This window comes from Triticum aestivum, chromosome 1D (assembly GCF_018294505.1).
Source record: "Triticum aestivum cultivar Chinese Spring chromosome 1D, IWGSC CS RefSeq v2.1, whole genome shotgun sequence".
NCBI lineage: Eukaryota > Viridiplantae > Streptophyta > Magnoliopsida > Poales > Poaceae > Triticum > Triticum aestivum.
The window spans coordinates 463,409,830-463,434,337 of NC_057796.1; the positions used below are offsets into that span (position 1 = coordinate 463,409,830).

At 47.5% G+C, this 24,508-nt stretch overlaps 1 protein-coding gene and 1 pseudogene across 1 annotated transcript; both read right to left on the reverse strand.

Annotated features, from left to right (window-relative positions):
* Positions 1-10,878: 10,878 nt before the first annotated feature.
* LOC123160676 (disease resistance protein Pik-2-like) lies at positions 10,879-18,069 on the reverse strand (annotated as a pseudogene).
* A 188-nt stretch (positions 18,070-18,257) lies between these two features.
* Positions 18,258-24,508, reverse strand: LOC123175798 (disease resistance protein Pik-2). Its single transcript, XM_044590323.1, has 5 exons — positions 24,357-24,508; positions 24,061-24,263; positions 23,245-23,930; positions 18,552-20,536; positions 18,258-18,450 (listed from the first exon to the last, which is right to left on the reverse strand). Exons 2-5 carry the CDS (start codon positions 24,247-24,249, stop codon positions 18,317-18,319), a joined length of 2,994 nt encoding a protein of 997 aa, XP_044446258.1. The 5' UTR covers positions 24,250-24,263; positions 24,357-24,508; the 3' UTR covers positions 18,258-18,316.

Consider the following 24,508-nt stretch of genomic DNA (forward strand, 5'->3'; position numbering starts at 1 on the left):
TTTTTTGTCGCGATGGAATTTGCAGGCTTTGTGGTGTTGCATTTCATGAAAGTGATTGTCGTCCGACGTGTTGGTCCATGAGCATCCCTCCGTTGTTCGACCCCTTCCCCTACAGCCGAGGGTGAGCTACAAGTCCATCTCCTCCATTTTTTCATGTCAGTAGATTTCATTTTCAAGTCAAGTGGCGTAACTTAGGCGTCTCCCGTCCGAAAGGGTTGCATCGATAAATATGCATTCAATTGCATATTTATCACCGTTGCTCTTTCGGATTGTCCAGCGTTTTCCACGGACAGCCCGAGGATGTGTAGATTGGGTATGTTCTCCATGTTCTACCCCGTTCCGAGACAGGATTTCGGCGGCGCCTCCCCATTGTTCTCCGGAGCACATTCTCTCGGCTATTTGCCGAGACGTGTATCTGGAGAACAGCGGGGAGGTGCTGCCGAAATTTTGTCTCGGAACGGGGTAGAATGGAGAACGTACTCAATCTACACATCCTCGGGTGGGATTAGGACCCATCTTTACCTATTAGAGATGTAGGTGGATTAAACGCGGTAGAAACTGAAAATTTGATGTGATTAATTTAAATGAATCCTTAATTATGTTGTGTGGCTTGCAAAAAAGCAGAGGATGGCAGATAATCAGTGGATGTACAGTGGTTTTATCCGTCGGAATCGAGTAACATCAGAGTGGATCGCGAAAACCGATGTCTATTTGAAGGAGATATTCCGTCGTCCAATGAGAATTATCCCACCATGCCCCTGTGCGAGATGTGCCAGACGTCACCGTAGAAATCAGACGGACATGAGTGAGCACCTTCGCACGCACGGATATATGCCAAACTTTGACATGCCGCCGATAAACATAGCCGAGCAGGACCGTGGTAGAGAGGAGGTGATGCGACAACGCATCGATGGATATGAGGACGACGGGGTCAGGGACATGCTAGATGATGTCATTGTTGCAGAAACGGGAAATGCGACACCTTCAGAGAATGAACCGGAGGAGCTGGAGGCAACCGCAAAGGCCTTCTTGGAGGTCTTGGCCTCGTCGAAGAAACCTCTTTATGCGGGGGCGAAAATATCTCAGCTGGATGCCATCTCGCAACTGATTGCAGTCAAGGCTGAGTACGGCTGTAGCCAGAAATGCTTCGAAGCATTCTTGGGAGTATGGGCTAACAGCCTCCCTGAGGGTCATGAACTGCCGAAAAGCATGTACGATACAAAGAAAATCATGAAGGCACTCTCTATGGATTATGAGAAAATAGATGTTTGCCCGAAGAATTGCCTTTTGTTTAGGCACGAGTATGCGGATGACAAGTACTGTAGGCAGTGCGGTTCGTCTCGGTACATTGAGGTGGTCGGTGAGGATGGTGAGAAAAAGCAGCTAACCATCCCCGTTAAGGTTCTTCGGTATCTTGATTTTATAAAAAGATTGCAGCGCCTTTTCATCACGAAGGAGTCTGCCAAAATGATGAAGTGGCACAAGGAAGGTATAAGGTACAATCCAAAAAAAATCGTACATCCATCGGAAGGGGAAGCATGGAAGTCGTTCGATGAAGAATACCCCGAGGAAGCAGCCGAGGCTGGGAATGTCAGAATAGCCATATCAGGTGATGGGTTGAATCCATATGGTATGTCGTCCAATCCATACAGCTGCTGGCCCGTGTTTGTAATTCCGCTCAATCTTCCTCCCGGTGCCCTAATGCAACGCAAGACCATGTTCTTGTCGCTCATCATTCCGGGTCCTGATTATCCGGGGAAGCAATTGGGTGTGTTTATGCAGCCGCTGGTGGATGCTTTGCACCATTCTTGGTACTTTCCGACGTTGACATACGACCGGGATCTGCAGAGAAATTTCTTGATGAAAGTTTGGTTGCACTATTGCATGCATGACTTTCCCGGCTATGCTCTATTCTGCGGATGGTGTACAAGTGGGAAGATGCCATGCCCAGTGTGCATGCAGGCTCTGCGAATGATTTGGCTGAGTAAGGGTGGCAAGTATGTAGCCTTTGACCTGCATCGACAGTTCCTCCCTCCAGACCATCCAGACAGGGAAGACAAGAAGAACTTCACGAAAGGCCGGGTTGTTCATGAAGTAACCGAGATTCCAACATTTTCGGGGGCAGATGTTCTTGCTCAGCTAAAAGCTCTCCAGCCTAAAGTCAAAGGCAAAGGCAAAGCCAAAGCCAAAGGCTTCGAGGGATATGGTGAGACGCACAACTGGACTCACATTACCCCCTTCTCACAGCTTCCCTATTTCAAGGACCTCAAACTTCCTTACAATATCGATGTGATGCACACCGAAAAGAATGTGGCAGAGTCCCTTTTCCACACGATCCTCAATATTCCTGATAAGACGAAGGATAACGTTAAAGCTAGAGCCGATCAACAGAGAATTTGTGATAGACCACGTCTGAACATGAAGCCTCCCACAGGCGGTCGAAAAAACTGGTTCAAGCCAGATGCTGACTTTGTCCTTAAACCGCCAGAAAAAAAGGAAGTACTTATCTGGCTGAAACACATTTTGAAGTTCACCGATGGTTATGCATCGAATATAAGTAAGGGAGTCAATCTTTCAACGGGCAAAGTGACCGGCCTGAAGAGTCATGACTACCATGTATGGATTGAGCGGATAATGCCGGTGATGGTTCGAGGCTATGTCCCCGAGCATGTCTGGCGAGTGCTTGCCGAGCTAAGCCATTTCTTCCGCACGCTCTGTGCTAAAGAAGTAAGTAAAGACGTGATTGAAAAATTGCATAAGAAGGCACCAGAGTTGATAGTCAAGCTAGAGAAGATCTTTCCGCCAGGCTTCTTTACACCGATGACACATCTCATTCTGCACCTCGCGAACGAGGTATTGTTGGGGGGGCCTGTGCAGAATCGCTGGCAGTACGGCCCTGAGAGACAGAACAAGCATCTCCGACAGAAATGTGGAAACAAAGCTAAGATTGAAGCTTCCATAGCTGAGGCAGTTATCCTAGAGGAGGTGTCAGACCTCAGGACATCATACTATCCAGACCACGTTCCCCATCTGCATAACAAGGTGCCTCGATACAATATAGAAGAGCCGAATTATCAACCCAAGCTCTATCTATTCAACGCGCAAGGTGGGAGGGCTGGGGCCTCGAAACCTTATAACATGCCACGACAAGAGTGGGAGGACCTCATGTTCTATATCTTGCACAACATCAGGGAAGTTGAGGAAGTGTGGATGAGGTAATACCACTACACCATTCCTTTATGTCTTCCACATCATCATGTTTTATGTTCACTTAGTCCCGGTTTAACACCGGTTTTCTTTTTTTTAGTGATTTCGTTCAAGAGGAATGGACGGGAATGAATCCTCCTACTGAGGCGGAGGCACTTACTCTTCTCCGTCATGGAAACCCTGGACGTAAAAATTTTGTTGCTTGGTTCATGGAGAAAGTAATTGTCCACACTCCCCTATTAAATACCTAGTTCAACATTTATTAGTTAACTAATGCACGCAACAATTTCAATTATACTTGTAGGGAAAAGATCCGAACATATCTATGGATGATGAATTGAGATGGGTTTCCATGGGTTTTGACCCTGCCGTCATGACATGTAAAAAGTATGATGTGAATGGGTATCGCTTCCATACAGAGGATCACCAGAACAGCCGGCCTGATCCCAAAACTATAAATACCGGAGTGTACACCCCCGGTCAAAATTCAGTAGACTACTACGGAAGGGTACAAAATATATACGAGATTAAATTCCACCAGGGGCGCGAGACCCTAAGTCTGCCTGTGTTCAAATGTCGATGGTTCGATCCGCGGGAGGGGGTAAAACATACGCCTTCCATTGGTTTGGTCGAAGTTAAACCATCAACCGTCTATGCCGGAGCCGATCTCTTCATTGCGGCTACCCAAGCTACACAAGTATATTATCTGCCTTACCCATGCCAGAAAGAGTACCTAAAGGGTTGGGAAGTTGTGTTCAAGGTGTCGCCACATGGTAAGCTACCGAACCCGAATGAAGACGATTACTACAACATTAACCCCATGACATACGAGGGAGTGTTCTATCAAGAGCAACCTGATGATGATGATGTGGTTAGAAACGATGACGCTAGACCATTGGGTGATGATGATGTGGATCCAAACGACGACGAAGCACGGAATGATGGTGAGACCATTGTCAATGAAAATGACATACTTATGCTAGAAAAGTTAAACTTAGACGCTGACGACGAGGAAGAGCCTCCACCTCCGTCAGACAACGAAGATGATATGATTGATAGTGATGATGAGACGGACCGAGAAAGAGGTTACAACAGTGATGATTCATATGGTTTCTAGCAGATGTACGTGTCAAGTCTTTTTTCTATAGTTTAGGAATATGCCTTTTATGCCTTTTTATTAATGTGTTTATTTTCATGCCTTTTCCTTCATTTCATTAATTTACTAATTGCTTATTCTCTTTTCAATGCAGGTTCGTGGAACATGAGCAAGGGGAAGGCCGACGGCGTGGGTTTCCTACGCAAGGTCGTTGGCCTGCCTAGTCGGAGTGGTCGAGCACGTAATCCTCCCCCCCCGGCTACTTGACGATGACTCCTCACAGGGAGGTCGAGGGAGAGGTGCCCCTAGAGGAGGAGGGGGCGGGGGGAGAGCCCCTAGAGGGCGAGGTGGGGGGAGAGCCACTACAGGGGGTCGCGGCCAGAAAGAGCGCACCCTCACCGACTTAGGGGTGTTGTCTTCGAGGCCATCCTCTAGTGAGGTACCCTCCTCTAGTGAGGTACCCTCCTCTGGTGAGGAGGAGGAGGAGGAGGAGGATGAGGCAGGCGAGGAGGAGGAGGTTCAGGATGGGGCCGAGGAGGAGGTGGAGGAGGAGGAGGAGGAGGAGGATGAGGAGGAGGTTGGGGAGGGGAAGGCAGGCGAGGAGGAGGGTGGTGGCGGGGATGATGGTGCTGGCGGGGAGGGGGTTGACAACAAGGGGTGGCTACGTGGTAACGCAAAGCTACCAAAGCAGGTTCCTGCTACTGAGGAGCAAAAGTGGCTCATTGAGCCCACGGGGAAAGAGTAAGTGCCACTTTATAATAATTTCATTATTTTGCTTGTCACATGCTCATTCCGGTTGTTATTTATTTTGCTTGTCACATGCTAATAGTTCATTTTTTTGCAGCAACTGGATATATTCTAAAGGGGTCCGTATTCCCAACGGCCTCATCACCGTCCTGCTGAAGTTACACTGGCCGGGGTTGCACTGTCCGGATCCAGTCAGGCACCCGGACCATCGGGTCTTGGCCACGAGCTGGGAGCACTAGGAAGCGGCCCTCCACGCGAAGCATGGGACCCATGCCAAGGCCGTGATCACCACTTTCTGGGTGAGTTCTCTTCAGAAGCACAAGTCCATTCTAGTTTCATGAATGATTTAACTCATGGCTTCTTCCATTCTTGTTTCGTGCATGATTGTAGAAATTCTATCGAGTTCTCCCGGAGCACAGGGGCAGAGCGGACCAGATCGTGCTACGCCAATGCAAGAAGAAGGCCCGCCAGATGCAGTACGAGGTGCGCTATGTGGCCATCTCGACATACTACCACGACTATCTTGGTGTGAAGATGACCAAGGAAGAAGCGCGGAGGATGGGCATTACCTTGGAGAGGGACGAGTTCTTGGCGGTAAGTATAAAAGATTTTTCATTATGCTTTCATTACCTTGTGGTACATTTCACCGTTTCGTGTTGACATGCCATTATGCTTTTATTATGTAGGTGTGTCCAAATTGGTGTTATGGAAAAGACGAGTCCTGGGCGGCATTGGTGGATCTTTGGTGTGATGAGGCTGGAGCCTGGGCGGCTATGAGAGTCAAAAACAAGGCTAACCGAGGGAAGGAGGGAGTACATGCTCAGGGAAACCGAAACCACTATCTCCACAAGGCAGTTAATGTATGACTAGCTAACCCCATTAAACATTCTTCTTCTTCTATTTACCATCACTTTCTTATGTATGACTAACCTCTGTTTGGTGGTGCAGGAGGAGAAACTGAAGCGGCCGCTCTCACACATGCAGGCGTGGGAGATCGCCCATACGCGGAAGGACCCCAAGCCTGGCGAGCCCAAGTACTACGGCAAGAAGACCGCGGGGAGGAAGAAGGCCTACTCCGAAGGGTATCTGGCGTTACATCCTGACACACCTGACCCCATTGCGGCGGATCTGGACGAAAGGGTGGTGGTGGGCATGGGGCCGAAGGAGCACGGTCGGGAGGCGGTTCTCGATGCTGTGATCACTCCGTCTATCTCCTACACACAGCTCCGTCGGATCGACCCGACCCTGAGCCAGCGCACGAGCACGCGCATGAGCAGTGCACCGTCACTGTCCCTCTTTCAGGAGCAGCAAACTGTAAGTATTTTCCCTTTTATCTTCATTGTTCCCTTTATTTTCCGCATTTAGTAGTTTTATGAGTCTCATCATGTCATACTGTAGGCCTACATGGAGTACACACGCCAGGAGACCATGGCGTGGCACGACCGCCTTCATGCATACCATCAGCAGAGGGATCGCGAGATGCAGCACGCTTTTCAGGAAATGGCGGCCGGCAGGTGTCCTCAATGGCCATCAGCAGAGGGTCCTCCAGCACAACCAGTGCTGCTGACCTTTGAGGAGTTTGTGGCACAGAACGCTGGCCCCTCGCCGGTTAGTTCATCCCCAATCAATTCACCCAAAGCATGTCATGCCTTTCAACACAGTCTTATATCCCGTTAATATATCTTTTCAACATCCAGGGAACAGGTGCATCTACCGTTGGCGGTGGTCTTCACAACACTCCCGAGACACGGAGCCCGACCACTCCGATCCACGGAGACGGAGGCGGAGGCGGACGTGGAGGCGGTCTTGGCGGTAGCGCTGCCGCTAGCAGTGACGACCTGGGCTTCGGCGGTCTTGGCGGTGACGACCTCCGCGGTGCTCGACGTCCTGGCGCTTAAGCCTTTCTCGATGCTATGATACTTGTATGCTTGTTCTCGATGCTATGATACTTGTATGCTTGTGATGTTCTTATCTTATTGTTGTTTGTGAGATTCTTATATGCTTTGTGGTGATGATACTTATATGTGTGATGCTTTGCGATGCTTCTTAGCGATGCCAATTTGTTGTGTGATGCTGTGTATATGCTGTTTGTTATATATGTTGTTTGTTATATATTCAAATGAATTGAGCTGAAAAGAAACAGAAAAAGAAAAAAAACTGGACAGAATCTATGCCGACGGCCAGGCCGTCGGCATAGGCCTGGCGTGAGCTCCCAGTGGCCGACACGTGGCAGGTCTATGCCGACGGCCTAGCCGTCGACTTAGTTTGGCCGTCGGCATAGGCCTGGCGTGAGCTCCCAGTGGCCGACACGTGGCACGTCTATGCCGACGGCCTAGCCGTCGGCTTAGTTTGAAATTATGCCAAAGGCTAGGCCATCGGCATAGACCTGCCCCAGGAGCGCCCAGTTTCTGACACGTGGCGTGTCTATGCCGACGGCCTAGCCGTCGGCATAATTTCAAACTAAGCCGACGGCTAGGCCGTCGGCATAGACACGCCCATGCTGAATGGCGTCTCGCCACGTGGCGAGAAGCCATTGGGCAGCACTTGACGGCGGCCGCCGTTAGGCGATGACGTTGCTGACGGCTAGGGCCGTCGGCATAGATGTACGGCCACCGTCGGCATAGGGTCTATGCCGATGGCTTTTCTATGCCGACGGTCATCCTGGCTACGCCGACGGATATTTTGCCGACGGCCCTATGCCGACGGGGGCCGTCGGCATAGGCCTGACCCGACGGCTAGTCATGGCTATGCCGACGGCCCTGGCCGTCGACATAGGGTGCGATTCCGGTAGTGCTCCATGGACGGCGGCAAGACGCCACCTCTGCTGCTTGCGGTTGCGGCCCAGCTGGCCAAGAAGGCGATAGCCGCTTCTCCGTTCTCGGATGCACACCGGCTGGCCAGCGCTTGGGCGTTCCTCACCGCCTGGTTCTTCCCCGTCTCCATCGCCTTGGGCTACCTCGTCCCCAGTCGATCGACCATGCGCCAACTTCGTCTTCGTCTTCCTGCAGCTGCAGTGGTGCCATTTTCTGGAGCGCGAGTGGGACCGGCCCATAGACAGCGTCCTCTGGGTCGGCCTGTGGTGCTGCCCCGCACTCCAGGCGGCCGTGGCGGCGCTCGCTCTGCTGCTCCCGTTCCGCCACCGCCGGATCCGCCGTGCCCTTGCCTACCTCGCGGTCTCGGTCGCCATCGTCGGCCATTCTTTGATGGCCAGCCTCGTCCCCCTCGCTGTCGCTGCCTACCCAGGGCTAGGGCTAGGATACCTCCTGCTCATCGTCTTGTTCGTCTGCGCCGCGGCGGCGCTGGCACAGCTGCTCCCGTGCCTCCCCCTCCGGATCCGCTCCCGTGCCTCCCCCTCCGGATCCGCCGTGCCCTCGCCTACCTCGCGGTCGCCATCGTCGGCCTCTGTATTTTGGCCAGCTTGGCCCTCGCCGCCGACACACCATTCCTCATCGTCTTGATCGTCTACTCGGCGGGCATGTTCACCCTCGCGGTGGGCGACCTCCTCAGCTTCCTGGCCCTCCTCCTGGGAGGTGAGGAGGAGTAGCTGCTGATCGGCCAGTCGCAAGCTCCGTATATCTCCATGGATCAGCTCATGAGGTACTCACGTACGTGACCGCTGATGAGTAGTTGTGAGGACTGAGGTACTAATTTGCTGGGGTCTAACCCTAGCTAGCTCGAACTAGTTTTCAGAGACGGAGGTAGACGAAGCAAGGAACGGAGATAGATTGTTTTTCTGGCAACAAACCACGGCGCCGAACGCCCTTTTTCTCTGTTATATATATAGCTGGCCAAACCAGATCGTATCTGGACTCCTAACCATCTACGCATAACAACCTGGACTAACAAACCAAATCACGGCCGGCTTTGTAGCACACGGGACGCAGCGCCCAAGCTTCCTTTCGTACGCACGCACGTACGAGCGCCCAGGGACACTGCTCGCCTACGCCGTCCTCTACTACGCGTTCTGACGCGTCCAGCCGCGACTGCTGCTAACTGACTACGACTCGATCATGAGCACAGACTCGACACGCACCCAACGCACGCACACACGCACGCTCGCCACGGCTTCAGGCATGACCAGCACGCACGCACACACTGGTCACCACCACCGCCGTGTCTTATTCCTAACATAATTAATATTGTAGTATTGGACCTTAATTTGATGCCTAATTAGCCTGTTATTTGTGTAATGCTGAACTATCCTGAATTGTGCTCGTCTGATCGAAATATGGTATTAATTGAGAGTAGTATTGACGAACAAGCTATATATGGGGTCTTAATTTGATGTAGTATTGGACCTTTTCCCTGTATGCATGCCTAGCTTCAGTATAATCGATGTTGGTGAAATCGTTACCGCAGTTTATATGTATGCATGTATGCAACCATTCATGTTGTATTTGCTGTTGAGCATTTCATTATGGCCACCATTCATGCCTAGCTTGGTGTATCGATGTCCATCGGGGGATGAGTTGAGGTCCTCCTTAATTTTGTTGTCTCGTTCATTCGGAAGCCAAAATCGCCATCATCTGCTTATGGTCAACGGACCCACGCGCTGGGCACTTGTATGAGCGCTCGAGCAAGCTGCTCCCATGCCCTGTTTTTGTAGGGAAAGACCTTCGTATGGCTAGCTTTATCAACTTCAAATTATAGTTACATCATCCACTAAAAAAATCTGACTATGGGGCTATTCTATTGCATCCCAATTTCCGGGCTAGGAGCTGCAAGCATTCTCGGAGAGCTGCAACCTCTGCTGAGTCGACATGAGCAACCTGCTCGAGTCTTGCCATCGATGCACCTAACAAATCACCTCTATGATCTCTAACAATAGCTCCACAACCACCTGAAAAAAGTGCATCCCAAAAAGCTGCATCGACATTCAGAATTTGGTGATCAGGGCCGGGGGTGGCTTCTTCCACTTGTTCAGATGTGGGATGGGCTTCATGTTTAGCAGCTCTCATTCTTATTCTCCACCGATGACCGTTGAACACCAACGCTTCAGTTGGTTGCCTTGGTTGATGTTGGTTAGCCGACTTGTTTGACACAACTATTGCGTATCTAATTCTGAACTGCATTTCATATTCAGTAACTGATCGATGAGCATACAGAAAGGTACTGTGATTAAACTGATGCTCTGCGTTTGTGGGCCTTCGGCCACTGATAAGTTGCCACATCTGCCGTTGGCTTCATCTGGACCGTTCAAAAGACCCAAAAAACTGAACAGAGGCAGTAAAGGTCCGTGTGCCAGGCGTGGATAGCTACAAATGTTCAAGTAGAAGTGCGGAGAGCTTAGTTGACTTAAGAGTAAATTTTCAGATAACAAAACCTGTTCTGTTCGTTCCGGAATGTCTCGGGGGACTTTCACAATGTTGATGCATGTACAGTTTGTCATTCCAGGTTACCAGTCCTCCCTAGCTAGTTCAGTCAGATGAACTAAAATTTCGGCAGTGATGTAGCTTTTGAAATTTTAGTTCAACTGGTTGAACTAAAAAAAGGGTCAGATGGAATTTGCAGACCCCCCACAGTTTGCCACTACTTACCATGAAAGCGTGTCAATCGATCTTCATACCGACTTTCAGAAACTAATTAACTGGAAACACATCTTCATGTCGACAGCCTACTTATAGCCTTGTACTTCAGAACACATCTCTTGCCTTCTTGCAGTGTCCTCTCTTGCCTTCTTGCAGTGTCCTGCAGATCGACTGCCTTGTATGTACTCCTTCTGAAGGAACTTCCTACCAAATCAAGGTCCAAATGCACAAGTGTTGTATGCAACAACATATTTTCATTACCAAGGCACAAAAACAATGTACGATAAGGTAAAACAAAATAGGCATTCGAGTTCGATGCACGCCAGGAAAACCCACTAGTTGTACTACCACTTGTAATAATAATACGACCTATGGGACGAAAAACCTGGCGCGACATCGATCGTTCAACCTAAGTTCAGAAAATACAGAGCATGCAGTGATCTATGTTACAGTATTTTACATCCCAGGGAGTAGCAACAAACGAGAGGAGACACGTCTCAGCAGCGCTAGAACTGACACTGTCGTCACGTTGAAGGCGGCAGACGCTGAGATGGCCCTGCCTCGTCTTCCGATGTCTGGTTTTGCCTCCGAGCTAGCATTCGTCCTATGCTCACTATAGCTAGAGGTAGACCATTGCACCTTGCCAATATGTCCTTTGAGACATTCAGCAGGTCGGCCGGACATTTCCCTGACTCAAACACTGTCTTGAAGAATAGCTTCTCTGAGTCACCCTCCTGTAACCGCTTCATTTCATAGACAGGATCATTGGGAGAGGTGCAGCAATTCTTGGCTACCTCATGACTGCGTGTAGTAATTATTATGCTGCCCTTATTATTATCACGAGGAATAGCTACATTTAGCTGATCCCATGCAGCTGCTCGCCAGACGTCATCCAGAACGATCAAGTACCTAAAAAAATGACACACGTTCTTATGAGTAGGCTAGTAACAAAAATCGAACAGGGACAGGTAATCCATGTTAGGACATGCAAGTGGGAGTTGTGTACTGGCTTGTTACTTGTGACTTGATTTCATGCAGTCATGCCTATAGTAATAAATTTGGTCCAAAACTGAGGTTGTAATCACCATAACATACCTATCAATCCATCATACATTACAAATTCTCGATAAAGAAAATCATCTAACTCTAATTCAATAAACTTCTGTTATTGTTAAACCTTAACCATAAAGATCTTCATCATCTTTTTTTTAAAGCAATAAGATCTTCACCATCTAGCAAAAGTGAAAGCACAAAAAAGAAAGTTATCTGCCCTTATAGGAGCAATGCTACATCTTTGGGGAATTTCTAACGGATCCAATCTACGGGGTGACGTGGAGGCCCACAGTGAAATAATGGGGGGGGGGGGGGGGGGGGGGAGGGGATCAGGGAGGGGTTAATATGAAATCATAGAGAACATTAGTCCGTGTACCACGTCCGTAACTTAGTTTCCGCTAGTCTAACATTCCAGGGGAGAGAGACAGGAAATGGGGTCCTTTTCTCGTTCACTTGACAGTAGGGCTGGCAGAAAACATCTCGGAGGTGCAAATATGTAAATAATGCTAATGAGCTTCAACTTCTGCGAACAGAAATGAATTTATAGGTTCTCATAATCGGCAATGCAGATAGGTAGAAAATTGTAAATCTCCCCCTTTATACATAAACTTGGCCAAATTTGAAGAAGTATCACTTGAAGAAAAAACTACAAGAGCAACTAGCAGATTTCCCACACCCTCTCCCTTTAAAGAAGTGCCAATGTAGAGGCCGAGAGTCCAAAAATGCTGTCCAAAAACAACCATTGTGACGCCACTAAAGTTTCAACTCTGAAGTGCTTCTCTTAAATTCCCTAATTGGTATTTTGATAATTTGACACACCCATTGAGGGACTAATGTTTATATTGAGTTTATTTCAGATTTAGTCCCTTGGCTATAACTCGAACATCAATGGTCACCTGTTGCCAATCTCAAGCTTTTAGAATGTACTTAAAATGTTTTTGGTGAATCCAAGATTCAAACTGAGTGCAGGACAACCGTACTATGAAGAGGGCCACAAGCAAAGATACTTTGGTATGGAACTTCATGAAATATCCTAAACCCAAAATCCACAAAAAAATCACTCTACCAACCTCATTCTTCAGTATCTCTAAACCCCGGTACATTCAAAGATTTTTCCTCAAGTACTAACAAGCACTTAGGGTGGTTGTCTTCGTAGAGTTCAAACCCAGCTTCTCATTGCGGACGGCCGCACATTTTTGTTCAGGTGCTACCGAGCCTATCTGTTTGAGACATCCCTTTGTTAGCTCTGGTACCTCCAAGCAAAACATTTTACCCGGCAGTTCCAAGCCCTTCTCAGTTTGCTCCTTTATTTGATCCTGATATAGGTCCTGATACCAACGTGGTTTTCCGTCCGGTACTTTTGAGCTGTGACTTAGGCCTTTTCCGCACATTTCCCATTTGAGAGTTGCTCTGTCTACTACGGCACTTCCAAACAATTGAATTTACCATTACTTCCGAGCCAGTTCAAATCTCGCAGAAAGGAATAACAGTTGCTGTTCGGAACCACCACTCTAGTTTTACCCTTTCTTGGCTGCAAGAACTCAGCATTCCTTTCATCCACCCCATCCATTTGCGAGCCACGCAAGTCATTCCAATCTCCACCTTAACAAGGAAGAGAGATCCAAGACAAAGAAAGAAGAACCATGAACACTAAAAGATTCTTGAAGGCCAAGAACTCCTCCCTTTCATGAACCCCCACACCTCAAGTTCATCTCTTTCACCACAACTCTATCTTTACGAGAGAATGATCCTATGCGTTCTTGAGAGATGTTTAGATTGGAGATCATTTGAGGAGTTTCTATCAAGTGAACGGCAATGGGTAGGGTATAGGTGGGTACAACCACCTTCTGTCTAAACCCATAACCACAGACTTTCTATACCCATCCACTTCAATACCCATGGACGTAAATCGACACCCATGCCCATACCCTTCGGGTATCCTATACCCGATGGGTATCCAATGGTTACAATATGTAGCATTTACATTTTGAAAAAGTAGAGAAATGAGTCTAAAATTCAAATGATATGATGGGCGAGCAGTCTAGCACCTAGTCGGCCTCCTCCCATGGGTGGCCTATTGGAGGCAGCAAGGGAGTACAAGTAGCAGTTGGTGGAAGCCCAATGCAATGGGAAGCGGCGGCAGGAACTGGGCTCGCTAGATCGAGAGCTGGACAAGAGTCCGATGGCTATGAGTCGAGTTTCATCATTTCAAGGAGTCGCATAGGACGATGGAGGAGTGGCGAGCTGATGGGCGTGGGCCTATGAGTTATTGCTGAGTTAGCGAATAAGAGATTTAGGGTTGGGCCATAGGAGTTGGATGTTGACTCCACAAGTCACAGGAGTTATTTGCATTTAATAATTTTTCTAGGTATCCATTGGGTTACCCATGGGGGCAATTTCATACCCATGCCCTATCCATATTTTTGCGGGTATGGATACCCATTACCCATGGATATAAAATCTTGTCAAGTCTCATGCCCACTGTTTTCGGGTAGGGTACCCACGGGTACCCATACCCATGGGCAAAACGGCCATCCCTAAGTGACTTTGCTTTGTTTGTTAGCTTTGGAGGGTGTGCGCCCCCTAGATGGTTAGGATTCACTTGAGAGCCTTCGCCTACTACGTGTGGCGAACTTAAGATTTTGTGAAGCCAAGAAGATCACCTACTTCGCGAAGATCTACCCCTTACCGAGGCTTCTTTGTGCAAGCCATGTTGGAATAGGTTGATTGCACTTGGTGGGTGACACAACTGAGATCCTTGTGATCTTACAATCATTTGGTTCAAGCCTCCATAAACATGGAGTAGGATCGCGCCAACTACCAAAACCACAGGAAAAACATCATCAAGATCCAATTTTGCACAATGGTGAATCTGACTTTGCACAATGGTGCGGGAACCTCCAAATAATTTGGAGTGCGCTCCAAAACTGAGTTGGAGGCCCAAGATTTCGGTAATCTGCTAGAGTTGCTTTAGGGTGTGTACAATGCTGCTATCTTAGCAACGTCGCCTAAGATAACTGGTGGCGGGGAAGAGAGAAATGAAAAAAAAAACACTTGACGTATGTTAACTAAGAGATGATCTCTTAGCAAGAACGATAAAACATTTGCCTCCCTTATACGAGATGCCTTCTCTTATTAACATGTTTTTCAAGTTTTAATTTTATTCACTCCATAAGGATCTCGTAACATTAAATGCTAGAAATAAGGTATTGTATAACATATTTATTGCATTCTCTCAATGGCGTGGATACGTAAAAAGATAGTCTTATCAACCACTATATACATGCCTAACATTTTTATATTCTCTCTGTTTCTTTTTACTCCACATATTAGGATTGTCTTAAATAAAACTTTGTAAAGTTTGACCCAAATTATATTTTAAAATATCAATATCTGCAGTAGCAAATGAATACAATATGAAAATATATTCCATGATGGATCTAAATGATATTGACTTAGTATTGTGAATGTTGGTATCTCTTTCTATAAACTTGGTACAAACCTAATATGCAGAGTAAAAAGAGATGGAGGGAGTATTTTTTTTAAACAGAGGGAGTATGGCATAAGAGGAAACAAATTAAAAAAGATAATAGTAACAAAAAGTGCTTCATTGATGTATGAGCAATCAGCAACTCAAGACTCAATGGTCAATAATGCAGTAGTGTATCATTACATACCTCTTGCCATCCAACTGTTTTTTAATATTGTCAGATAACTGTCTTTTGTTCCAGTCTTTAATGTTCTTGAGGGGATCATCATTTTTATCTTTTTCAGCTGAGGCCGAAAGCTGCTTGAGCATGGACTCAAGAAGAGAACGGACGTCGTATGTCTGGGACACCGGAACAAAAGCGCGGCACTGGATGCCGCCCAACTTTGGAGTGTTGTAGACAGTCGTCGCGAGGGTGGTCTTGCCAAGGCCACCGAACCCCACTATGGACAGCACTCGGTGACCTGCCGCCGCCTGGCGTTGCTCATTGTTGAGCAGCTCGACCACGGCATCAGTCATGTTGCCCATCCCGACTAGTCCGGACCCGTCACCACGGATTGCAGGCAGCCAGCGCTCCAGGTTGTCGGGGTGGCTGTACGGAGAATCAAGCCCTTTCCTCGACCGTCCAGCCTCGTGTAGAGTGTATGTGTACCTTTGCTTCCGGTCGCTCACTTTCTGGGCACGAGATTTGAGGCCCTGGATATCGGTCGCCACCTTGTGCCGCACGCTTAATGTCCGCACCATGTTGAACATCCTGTTCAGATATTCCAGGAGTCCTTGACGGTCTCCATGGTGCTTGCTGAGGTGATGGCAGAACCTGTCCATACAGTCCTCCACATCGAACGCGACCTCCCTCACTTGTTTCATCCAAGTCCTAGTCTGCACGTATATGAATGAGCACATCAGTTCATCATGCCAGGATTTGTCTCATCGCATTATAAGAGGCATGTTTTCCTTGCTATCAAAAAGTTGCAATTAAAAAGTCCATCTACTAGCATTTGCATTACTTGTTCATTGTGATCATCACTATCCGCGAGGTCGCGGAGGCACGCCGTCATGCTCTCAAGCTCATCTTTGAGCTCCTGGATCTCCCCACGAACGCCGCCGAGAGGCACATATTTGGTGGCAAGGACGTGCCGAGCTTCCCCAACAGGATCTGCACGGCGCCCTGGGAGGCGCTCACCACGGCCTCCATCACCTTGCCCGTCCTGCCATGTTAACTTCCGTTGGCATCGCTTAGTACAAAAACACTAAACCACACCAGCCACAACCATAACTTGATTTCTTGTAAGTTTGTACGGCATTACCCTTGGTTTGAGCGGTCTGGACCTGTTCCATGTATTCGGCGTTTACATCTTTCAAAAGTCAACTCTGTTTACCAAGGACGAGCAGGTGAATTGGTTATGGCACACCCACTCGAAGGCCACCAGCTCCTGGATGCCCACAGCCGACTAGCCCATCGCTAAGAGAGGTGAAAATTAGAGTTCTTACCATCAGTGAACCATGCTATTGGACTCTGAGACAACCAAACTAGCTCAAAAGATTTACCTGCTACGATGCGAGATAAATAAGAACTGTAGTTGGCTCGGTCGATCTGCGGGACAGGAGAGCGGCGCACCAAAGATCGTGATCCCCCGGCCAACAACGCACCCAAGATTTCCGCAACAAAACGCAAGCTGGCTCGATCTTAAGTCTGGAACAACAACAATAGATCAAGAACTCACTCAGACCATAAAAGCACGAACTTCCAATTCAAAAGCTTAACCCAAGGGAGAGACGAGAAAAGGCCAAACCTTGACAGAAATCGACAACCACTTCTTGTTCAGCCGCGATGAAGAATGGAGTCGCCGGAGATAGCACACCAAGAAAAGGGAACAAGACTAGCTGGTCCAGATGGACAGAGGACAACCAAGTAAGGCTGAGCAGTGTGGTTAGGAGGACAAGGGGTGAGGCAAGTTGTGTCTATTTTATGGTTGATGAGTTGGCTACATTTTTAACAGAGAAAGCAACACCTACCGGTAGCACTGCACTAGTAGTATATAATATAATGCTGCACTGAAGGATTGGTCATTTGTTCTCTTGTAAGGTAGCTGGCCTCAAAATTGTTTCTTCACAGTAGGTGCTCACTTATTTTTCATGGATGGTGCGTCCTTCCATATCTGTCGCGTTTTATGGGTGGTTAGTGACTTAAAATAACACTCTCTTGGGTTGATCTGCAGATGCTGAACCAATCAGCAGAGATAAACTAATCACCCAGTTCAGCACTGATGATTGTTTCTTATAGGAGTGAGATGTTAAGCTGAAAATGGAGATACCGATAGTTGAACAGTCTGTTGGTAAATAAGATTTACCTGCTGTGATGCCAGGTGAATAAGAACTGTAGTTGGCGCGGTCGATCTGCAGGTAAATAAGACTTCCACAATCAAATGCAAGCTGGCTGGATCTCAAGTCTGGAACAACAATAATAGATTAAGAACTCAGTCAGACCAATGGCTGTGATGCACATACAGCAATGCAGACTGCATATTGGCTTAAAAGTAAATTCCAGATAACCAATCCTAGTATGTTTGTTCCAGAGTGTCTCAGGGATATGTCTACAGTTTGCCACTCCTTATGGCGGAAGCGTGTCGACAGATCTTCATACTGACTGATATCAGCCTATCGATTCATCATAGTCCTGTACCTGAAAACACATCTCTTGCCTTGTTGCTGTCCCCTGCAGTCCACAACTGCTTTGTATGTGCTCCTTCTGAAGAAACTTCCTGCCAAATCAAGGTCAAATTGCACAAGTGGTAGTGCTAAAGCGCCTCCACTATTCTTCTACCTGTGTCTTGACAATTTTGCTGAAAGCAGTGGGGATCCCCCCAGAACAAATTATCTTATTGCTTGTTTACGCAACAGCACCAGCGCTTAACTAGGTCTTTTAGGTTCACACCACAAGCTAGATTCATTCACCAAAATTCTGCATATAACTGGACTGGAGGAGACCTTTTTGTTTAACTAGGCAACAATCAAATTTCATTACCAAGACAATGTATAAAGTAAAAACAAAATAGGCATTCGAGTTTGATGCACGCCAGGAAAACCCACTAGTTGTACTACCACTTGTAATAATACAACCTATGGGACAAAAAACCTGGCGCAACAATCGACCGTTCAACCTAAGTTCAGGAAATACAGAGGACGCAGTTATACAAATTACAGTATATAAGCCAGAGGACACTTAGAAGGCAGCAGACGCCAAGCTGGCGCTGCCTCGTCATCTTCTTCACGCCGAAGTGCAGGCCTATCCACCTGCTGGTTGGTTGACTGCTGCTCACTGTACCCCACCCCTGCATAATTGACACATAATGGGTAAAATGTTTGGGGTCAGAAGAAGGTTGTTGTTATAAACAAAGTATAGGGCCGGAAGAAGAAAGAACCAAATGCAAACCTGAACTTGCTTGTGCAGCTTCCGTAGAAGGTTGATCGTCCCTGGTGACTTTCGGACGATTTGGATGTATTTTGGCCGCCTCAAACACCTCATTAAATGTAGAATCTATAATGTGACCGAAGAACTCAACTTCTCTTAGGCACAGCAGGTTCTCAATGCCGTTAATGCCTCCACGAGGCACCCTACTGAAAGCCAATGTGAGCCTCTCAAGATTGGGTGAACCCCCATGGAAGCTCAGCTCCTGGAGATACTCCTGATTATCCACAACCAATTGCTTCAGTCGGGGAAAACTGTCCTCTTCAAAACATAAGGCACTCCCAGCATATCCCCTGAAGTATAGCTTGAGAGAAACAAGACTGGGGAGCTTCCCTAGAACCTCAAAGGAATCCTCCGCCAAGTGGTGAGTCTCTCGAAGCGACAGACTGGCCAAGTTGTTGAGCGATGATACCCAGTCAGGCAGCTTAGTTAGCCGTCCCCCCAAATGCAGCCTCTGCAGAAACAGAGGGGGGGCCTTTAGGCGTACTAAAAATTCCAGCTCCTCGCCTTTCTCTGAACCATCCAGGACCATTAGATAACGAAGAGAGGTGCTAAGCACATTCAAAGACTTGGCAAAGGGTTTCCAAAACTTTGCTTCATTCTTGTTGATTACACAAAGTCTGGTTAACTGCCGCAATTTTTCCAGTTCATGCATTGCACAGGAGCTTTTCTGTGTAGAGATGTCTACATGAGAGATTCTCTGGAGGGCAACCATATTCCCTAATCCAAGTGGTACCTTCGCTCCACGTTTCCCCCCAAAACGCTTGACACTTCGTGTCCTTGTGTAATATGCATAACGGCCTACAAGTAGATGATTCAGATTCTGGAGCCGAGTGATACCTTTGGGAAACTCGACGACAGGAGTTTCCCTTACATCCAGTGTCACCAATTCTTTAAGTTTCCCTACTGCATTTGGTAGTTGGGATATGGTTGTCTTTCTAAGGCTGAGGTATCTCAGCAGAGACAGTTTGCAAATGTCCTTGAGATCCTTATCGCTTAACCATCCACATCCTTCAAGATCTAAAACCCTTAAAAGTGTCAACTCAGCAAATTTGATGGGTACAGGTTTCTCAATGCAGTCCAGAATTGTCAGTGAACGGGTATGGACTATGTTCTTACTGGAAAAGGTTATCTGCTCCTTGGCGACACCAGGATGGATGGAGAGCCTTCGTACCTTGTCATGGCCTGCTGTTGTGTTGTATTGACTGCTCCCTAGGAACGAGATGAAATTTTCCTTGACAGATTTAGCGGTGATAACTTCTAGCATTATGTCGTGGACTTTACAACTCTTAATCTTGCCACTACAGCCAATCTGTTCAGGGCTGACGATGTTTCTACTGACAAACTCATCCAAATAATTCTGAGCAATCTCTTCCAAACTGTGACCATACCTTCCAGAGATTAAGCCTTCGGCTGCCCACCGTCTAATCAGAGAGCCTCTTCTGACCTCAAAATCCTCAGGGAAAGCACACAGGTATAAGAAACATGCTTTCAGATGGTATGGCAGATCATTGTAGCTCAGAGCAAGTATCCGTCTCATTCCCTCTAAAGTGGGGTTTATCTCCAGTTCAGAACCCAGCCTATCACATACTGTTTGCCACTCTGCCGATGTCTTGTTTTGCCTCCGAGCTAGCATTCGTGCTATGCTCACTATAGCTAGAGGTAGACCGTTGCACCTTGCCAAAATGGCATTGGAGACTTTCAGCAGGTCGTTCGGACATTTCCCTGACTCAAAGACCGTCTTGAAGAATAGCTTCTCTGAATCATCCATCTGTAACCGCTTCATTTCATAGACAGGATCATTGGGAGAGGTGCAGCAATTTTTTGCCACCTCGTGACTGCGTGTAGTAATTAATATGCTGCCCTCTTCACCATTATCATGAGGAAAAGCTACCTTTAGCTGATCCCATGCAGCTGCTTGCCAGACGTCATCCAGAACGATCAGGTACCTAAAAAAAGACCCACATTCTTATGAGTAGACTAGTAACAAGAATCGAGCAGGGACGGGGATTCCATGCTAGGACATGCATGTGGGAGTTGTGTACTGGCTTGTTACTTGATAGTTGATACTCCTACCTAGTTGCCTATAATCTCATCTCGTAATAAATTTGATAATAAATAAATCTGTTCATCCTATTTTTGCTTTATGTGTTCGCTTTACTGTTAAGTTCATAGATCTGTTGGTTCTGTGCCTAGCACACACACGTGGCACCCCTTCAAAAATTCAATTTTTTTTCTACTCCCTCCATTCCAATGAATAAGGCTAGCACGCATTTCAAAATTAAACTTTGACCATAAATTGGACCAACCAAATGTGAGTTATATGTGACAAAAGTTATATTGTTGAATTTGTTCGAAACTGCATGCATTATTGGCATAATTCTTGGTCAAAGTTCAATTTTGAACTACGTGTGTGCCTTATTCATTGGAATGGAGGGAGTATATATAATTAACACTAATTATCTAACAAGTTAATGCTATTTCAAAACTACTTGTTACACCGCTGCCTCCAGATCTCGTCCTCAAAATGTGGCATGCTCGGTCAAGGCCTTGAGCTCAAGCATGGTCAACGCCACTACCAGCCTTGGCTGAGATGGGTAGGGCTGGTCGGCTGGACACGAGCAAAACCAAGCCAGTATTTGGCTCGCTATTGGCAAGCCAGCTCGGCTTGGCTCAGAAGCACCGGCGAGGCAACTAGAGGAGCTCGGATCAGAGTCGGCATAGGCTTGAGCCAACTCAGGCCAGCTCGCGAGCCTGGGGTGACATGACGCCATGTAGCCTTGGTGGGGCGACGTGGGAAGGAGAGAATAGGAAGATGGCTGAAGGATCCCGGATGCCGACGGCCTTAGTTGGGGAGGAAGCACCGGTGAATCGCCCCCCCCCCCCCCCCCCCCCCCCCCCAATGTGCTTGTCTCCTCTCCCAAATCAACAGAAGCTCTCGTTCTTTGCCGGTTCCCTGCGCCAGCTGCCAATGGCCATGTGCAACAGCCTTCATCCAATCTGCATGCCACCGGCCACCGTTGGCTGCCTTTGTTGCCGGTCAGTCGATGAGCTACGTGGTCAACTACTGGAGGAAGGATCAAAGGATTGAAGAAGCAATGTAAAATTCAGTTAAAACAAATTGATTGGTGATGTTCTGATGATGGTTATTCTTCTGGTTTGAAATTATCAAGTCAAGGCTCAAAATAGAATAGAAGATAGATTTATTGCGGATAGCTTGCCGCTACAAGTAGAACGAGAGATTGTAGCAACAATAAGTTATGATAACATAACCATTGATTCCAAAGCTATGAAATCCTAAAGAGCATACTTGTAGTTACTGGCCATATTAATCGTCTTTTCTTAAGTCTATTGTATTCTACTGTTGTGGCTGTGGAGCTGCATACTGTTGCCAATGCGTGCGGGTTGGAGGCAGGCCGGCAACAGTCGTTGGACAGGCCCAATGCGTGCGTACTGCGTAGTAGGCGGTCATCCAAGGAATAGATACATATGGGCTAGTTCGGCGGGACCTCCCGTGTGTAAACCATAGAATACTGAGCAATCGCGTACCGGAGTACAGCGTAGTGGGCCAGCCCATTCGGTAGGTTTGTATTAATTTGAGAAGAGGAGGCTGGCCGGACCGGTTTAGAGTTATGGAATTTCAAAAAATGTTATGTAATTTAAAAATGGTTCAAGAATTTTAAAATTTGCCAAATTTGAAAAAAATCATGAGTTTAGAAAAATTTCCCCAAATTTCAATAAAATACAAATTTAATATATATATATATATAGAGAGAGAGAGAGAGAGAGAAATGTTCCTGAATTTAAAAATGTTCACAAATTAAAAAAATGTACCCGGATTTCAAAAAATGTTCAAGAATATTTTTTAAATTGAAAACCAGAAAATGGAATAGCCAAAGAAATAAACAGATAAAACGCAGAAAAAGGAAGAAAAACACGGTCCGGGGTTCTAAAGAACCTGCCCTACACCTGTGGGGAGGACAAAGAAAAAAGCCTCAATGGGCCGGCCCATATAGCCATGTGAGCATGCAAGGGGGTGCGCCTCCTGCCGGCTTACGGAAGGAATAGGACAGCCTTAGTTCGGTTGTCGTTCTTATTCCCCTCCCCCTCTGTCTGTCGTCTTAGATAGGTTAGATCAGGCCACAAACTGCTGGGCAGGATCAAGCCCAGGCTAGGCATGAAGCACAAACAAGCGTACCATGCCAACTCGGCTCGGCCTATTTTCTTCTTGGGGCCGAGCTACAGAGAGCTCCAAGCCGAGCCTAAAAGCTCCCTCCGCCCCTTCGTTGAAATGGAGGAACAAGATGATGAAGAGAGAGAGAGAGAGAGCGAGATGGGAAATATGGTCGCTTTCTCATTCACTTAACACTAGAGCTGGCAGAAAACAAAACGGAGGTGCAAATATGAAATATGTAAATAATGCTAATGGAGCTTCAACTTTTGCGAACTGAAATAAAGCAAGTAGATTCTTGTAATTGGCACCGCGGACAGGTGGAAAATTGTAATCTCCATATTTTATATAAACTTGGTCAGACTGAAAGAAGTTTCGCTTGAAGACAAAACTATAACATCTTTGGATTTTTCAAACAGAGGGGGTATGGCATAAGAGGAAACTAATTAAACGAGAGAATAGTAATAAAAGTGCTTAATTATGTACCTCTTACGCTTCAAACATTGTTTGATCTTGTCAACCAAGTCGCTTATGGTCCATTTTTTAATGTTCCGGAGGGGATCGTCATCTTTATCACTGTCGGCCAAAGTCGAAAGCTGCTTCAGCACGGACTCGAGAAGAGAACGGAAATCATATGTCTGGGACACCGGAATGAAAGCGCGGCACTGGATGCCACCCAACTTTGGAGTGCTGTAGATGGTCGTGGCGAGGGTGGTCTTGCCGAGGCCACCGAAACCCACTATGGACAGCACTCGGGGACCTGCCGCCGCCTGGCGTTTCTCACTGAGCAGCCTCACCACGGCATGAGTCATGTTGCCCATCCCGACTAGCCCAGACCCGTCACCATGGATTGCTGGCAGCCAGCGGTCCAGATTGTCATGGTGGCTGTACGAAGAAGAATCAAGCGCTTTGCTTGACCGTCCTGCCGACTCGCCTAGATCATACCTGCGCCTCCTTTCGCTCACTTTCTGGGCACGAGATTTGAGGCCCTGGATATCGGTGGCCACTGTGTGCCGCACCCTCAATGTCCGCACCATGTTGAACATCCTATGGAGGTATTCCAGGAGTCCTTTACGGTCTCCATGGTGCTCGCTGAGGTGATGGCAGAACCTGTCCATACAGTCCTCCACATCGAACGCGACTTCCCTCACTTGTTTCATCCAAGTCCTAGTCTGCACGTATATGAATGAGCACATCAGTTAATCATGCCAGGGTTTTGTCTCATCTCATTACAAGAGGCATGATTTCCTTGCTATCAAAAGGTTCAGTTCAAAAGGATCCATCTACTAGCATTTGCATTACTTGTTCGTTGTGATCATCGCCATCCGCGAGCTCGAGGAGGCAGGCGGTCATGCTCTCGAGCTCGTCCTTGAGCTCCTGGATCTCCCCGCGAACACCACTGAGAAGCGTGTATTTGGTGGCGAGGACGTTGCCGAGCTTCCCCAATAGTATCTGCACGGCGCCATGGGAGGCGCTCACCACGGCCTCCATCACAGTCGCTCGATCTGCCATGTTAATTTTCGTTGGCATCTCTTAGTACGAAAACACTTAAGCACATCAGCCACAACTTGATTTCGTGTAAGTATGCAAGACATTACCTTTGGTTTGTGCCACACACGTTCAGACTTGAAACGTCTGGATCTGGTCCATCTTTGGTAGCGTCTACATCGTTCTAAAGTCAACTCTGTTTAGCAAGGCACACCCACTCAACAGACCACCAGTTCCTGGATGCCCACAAGCCGACTAGCCC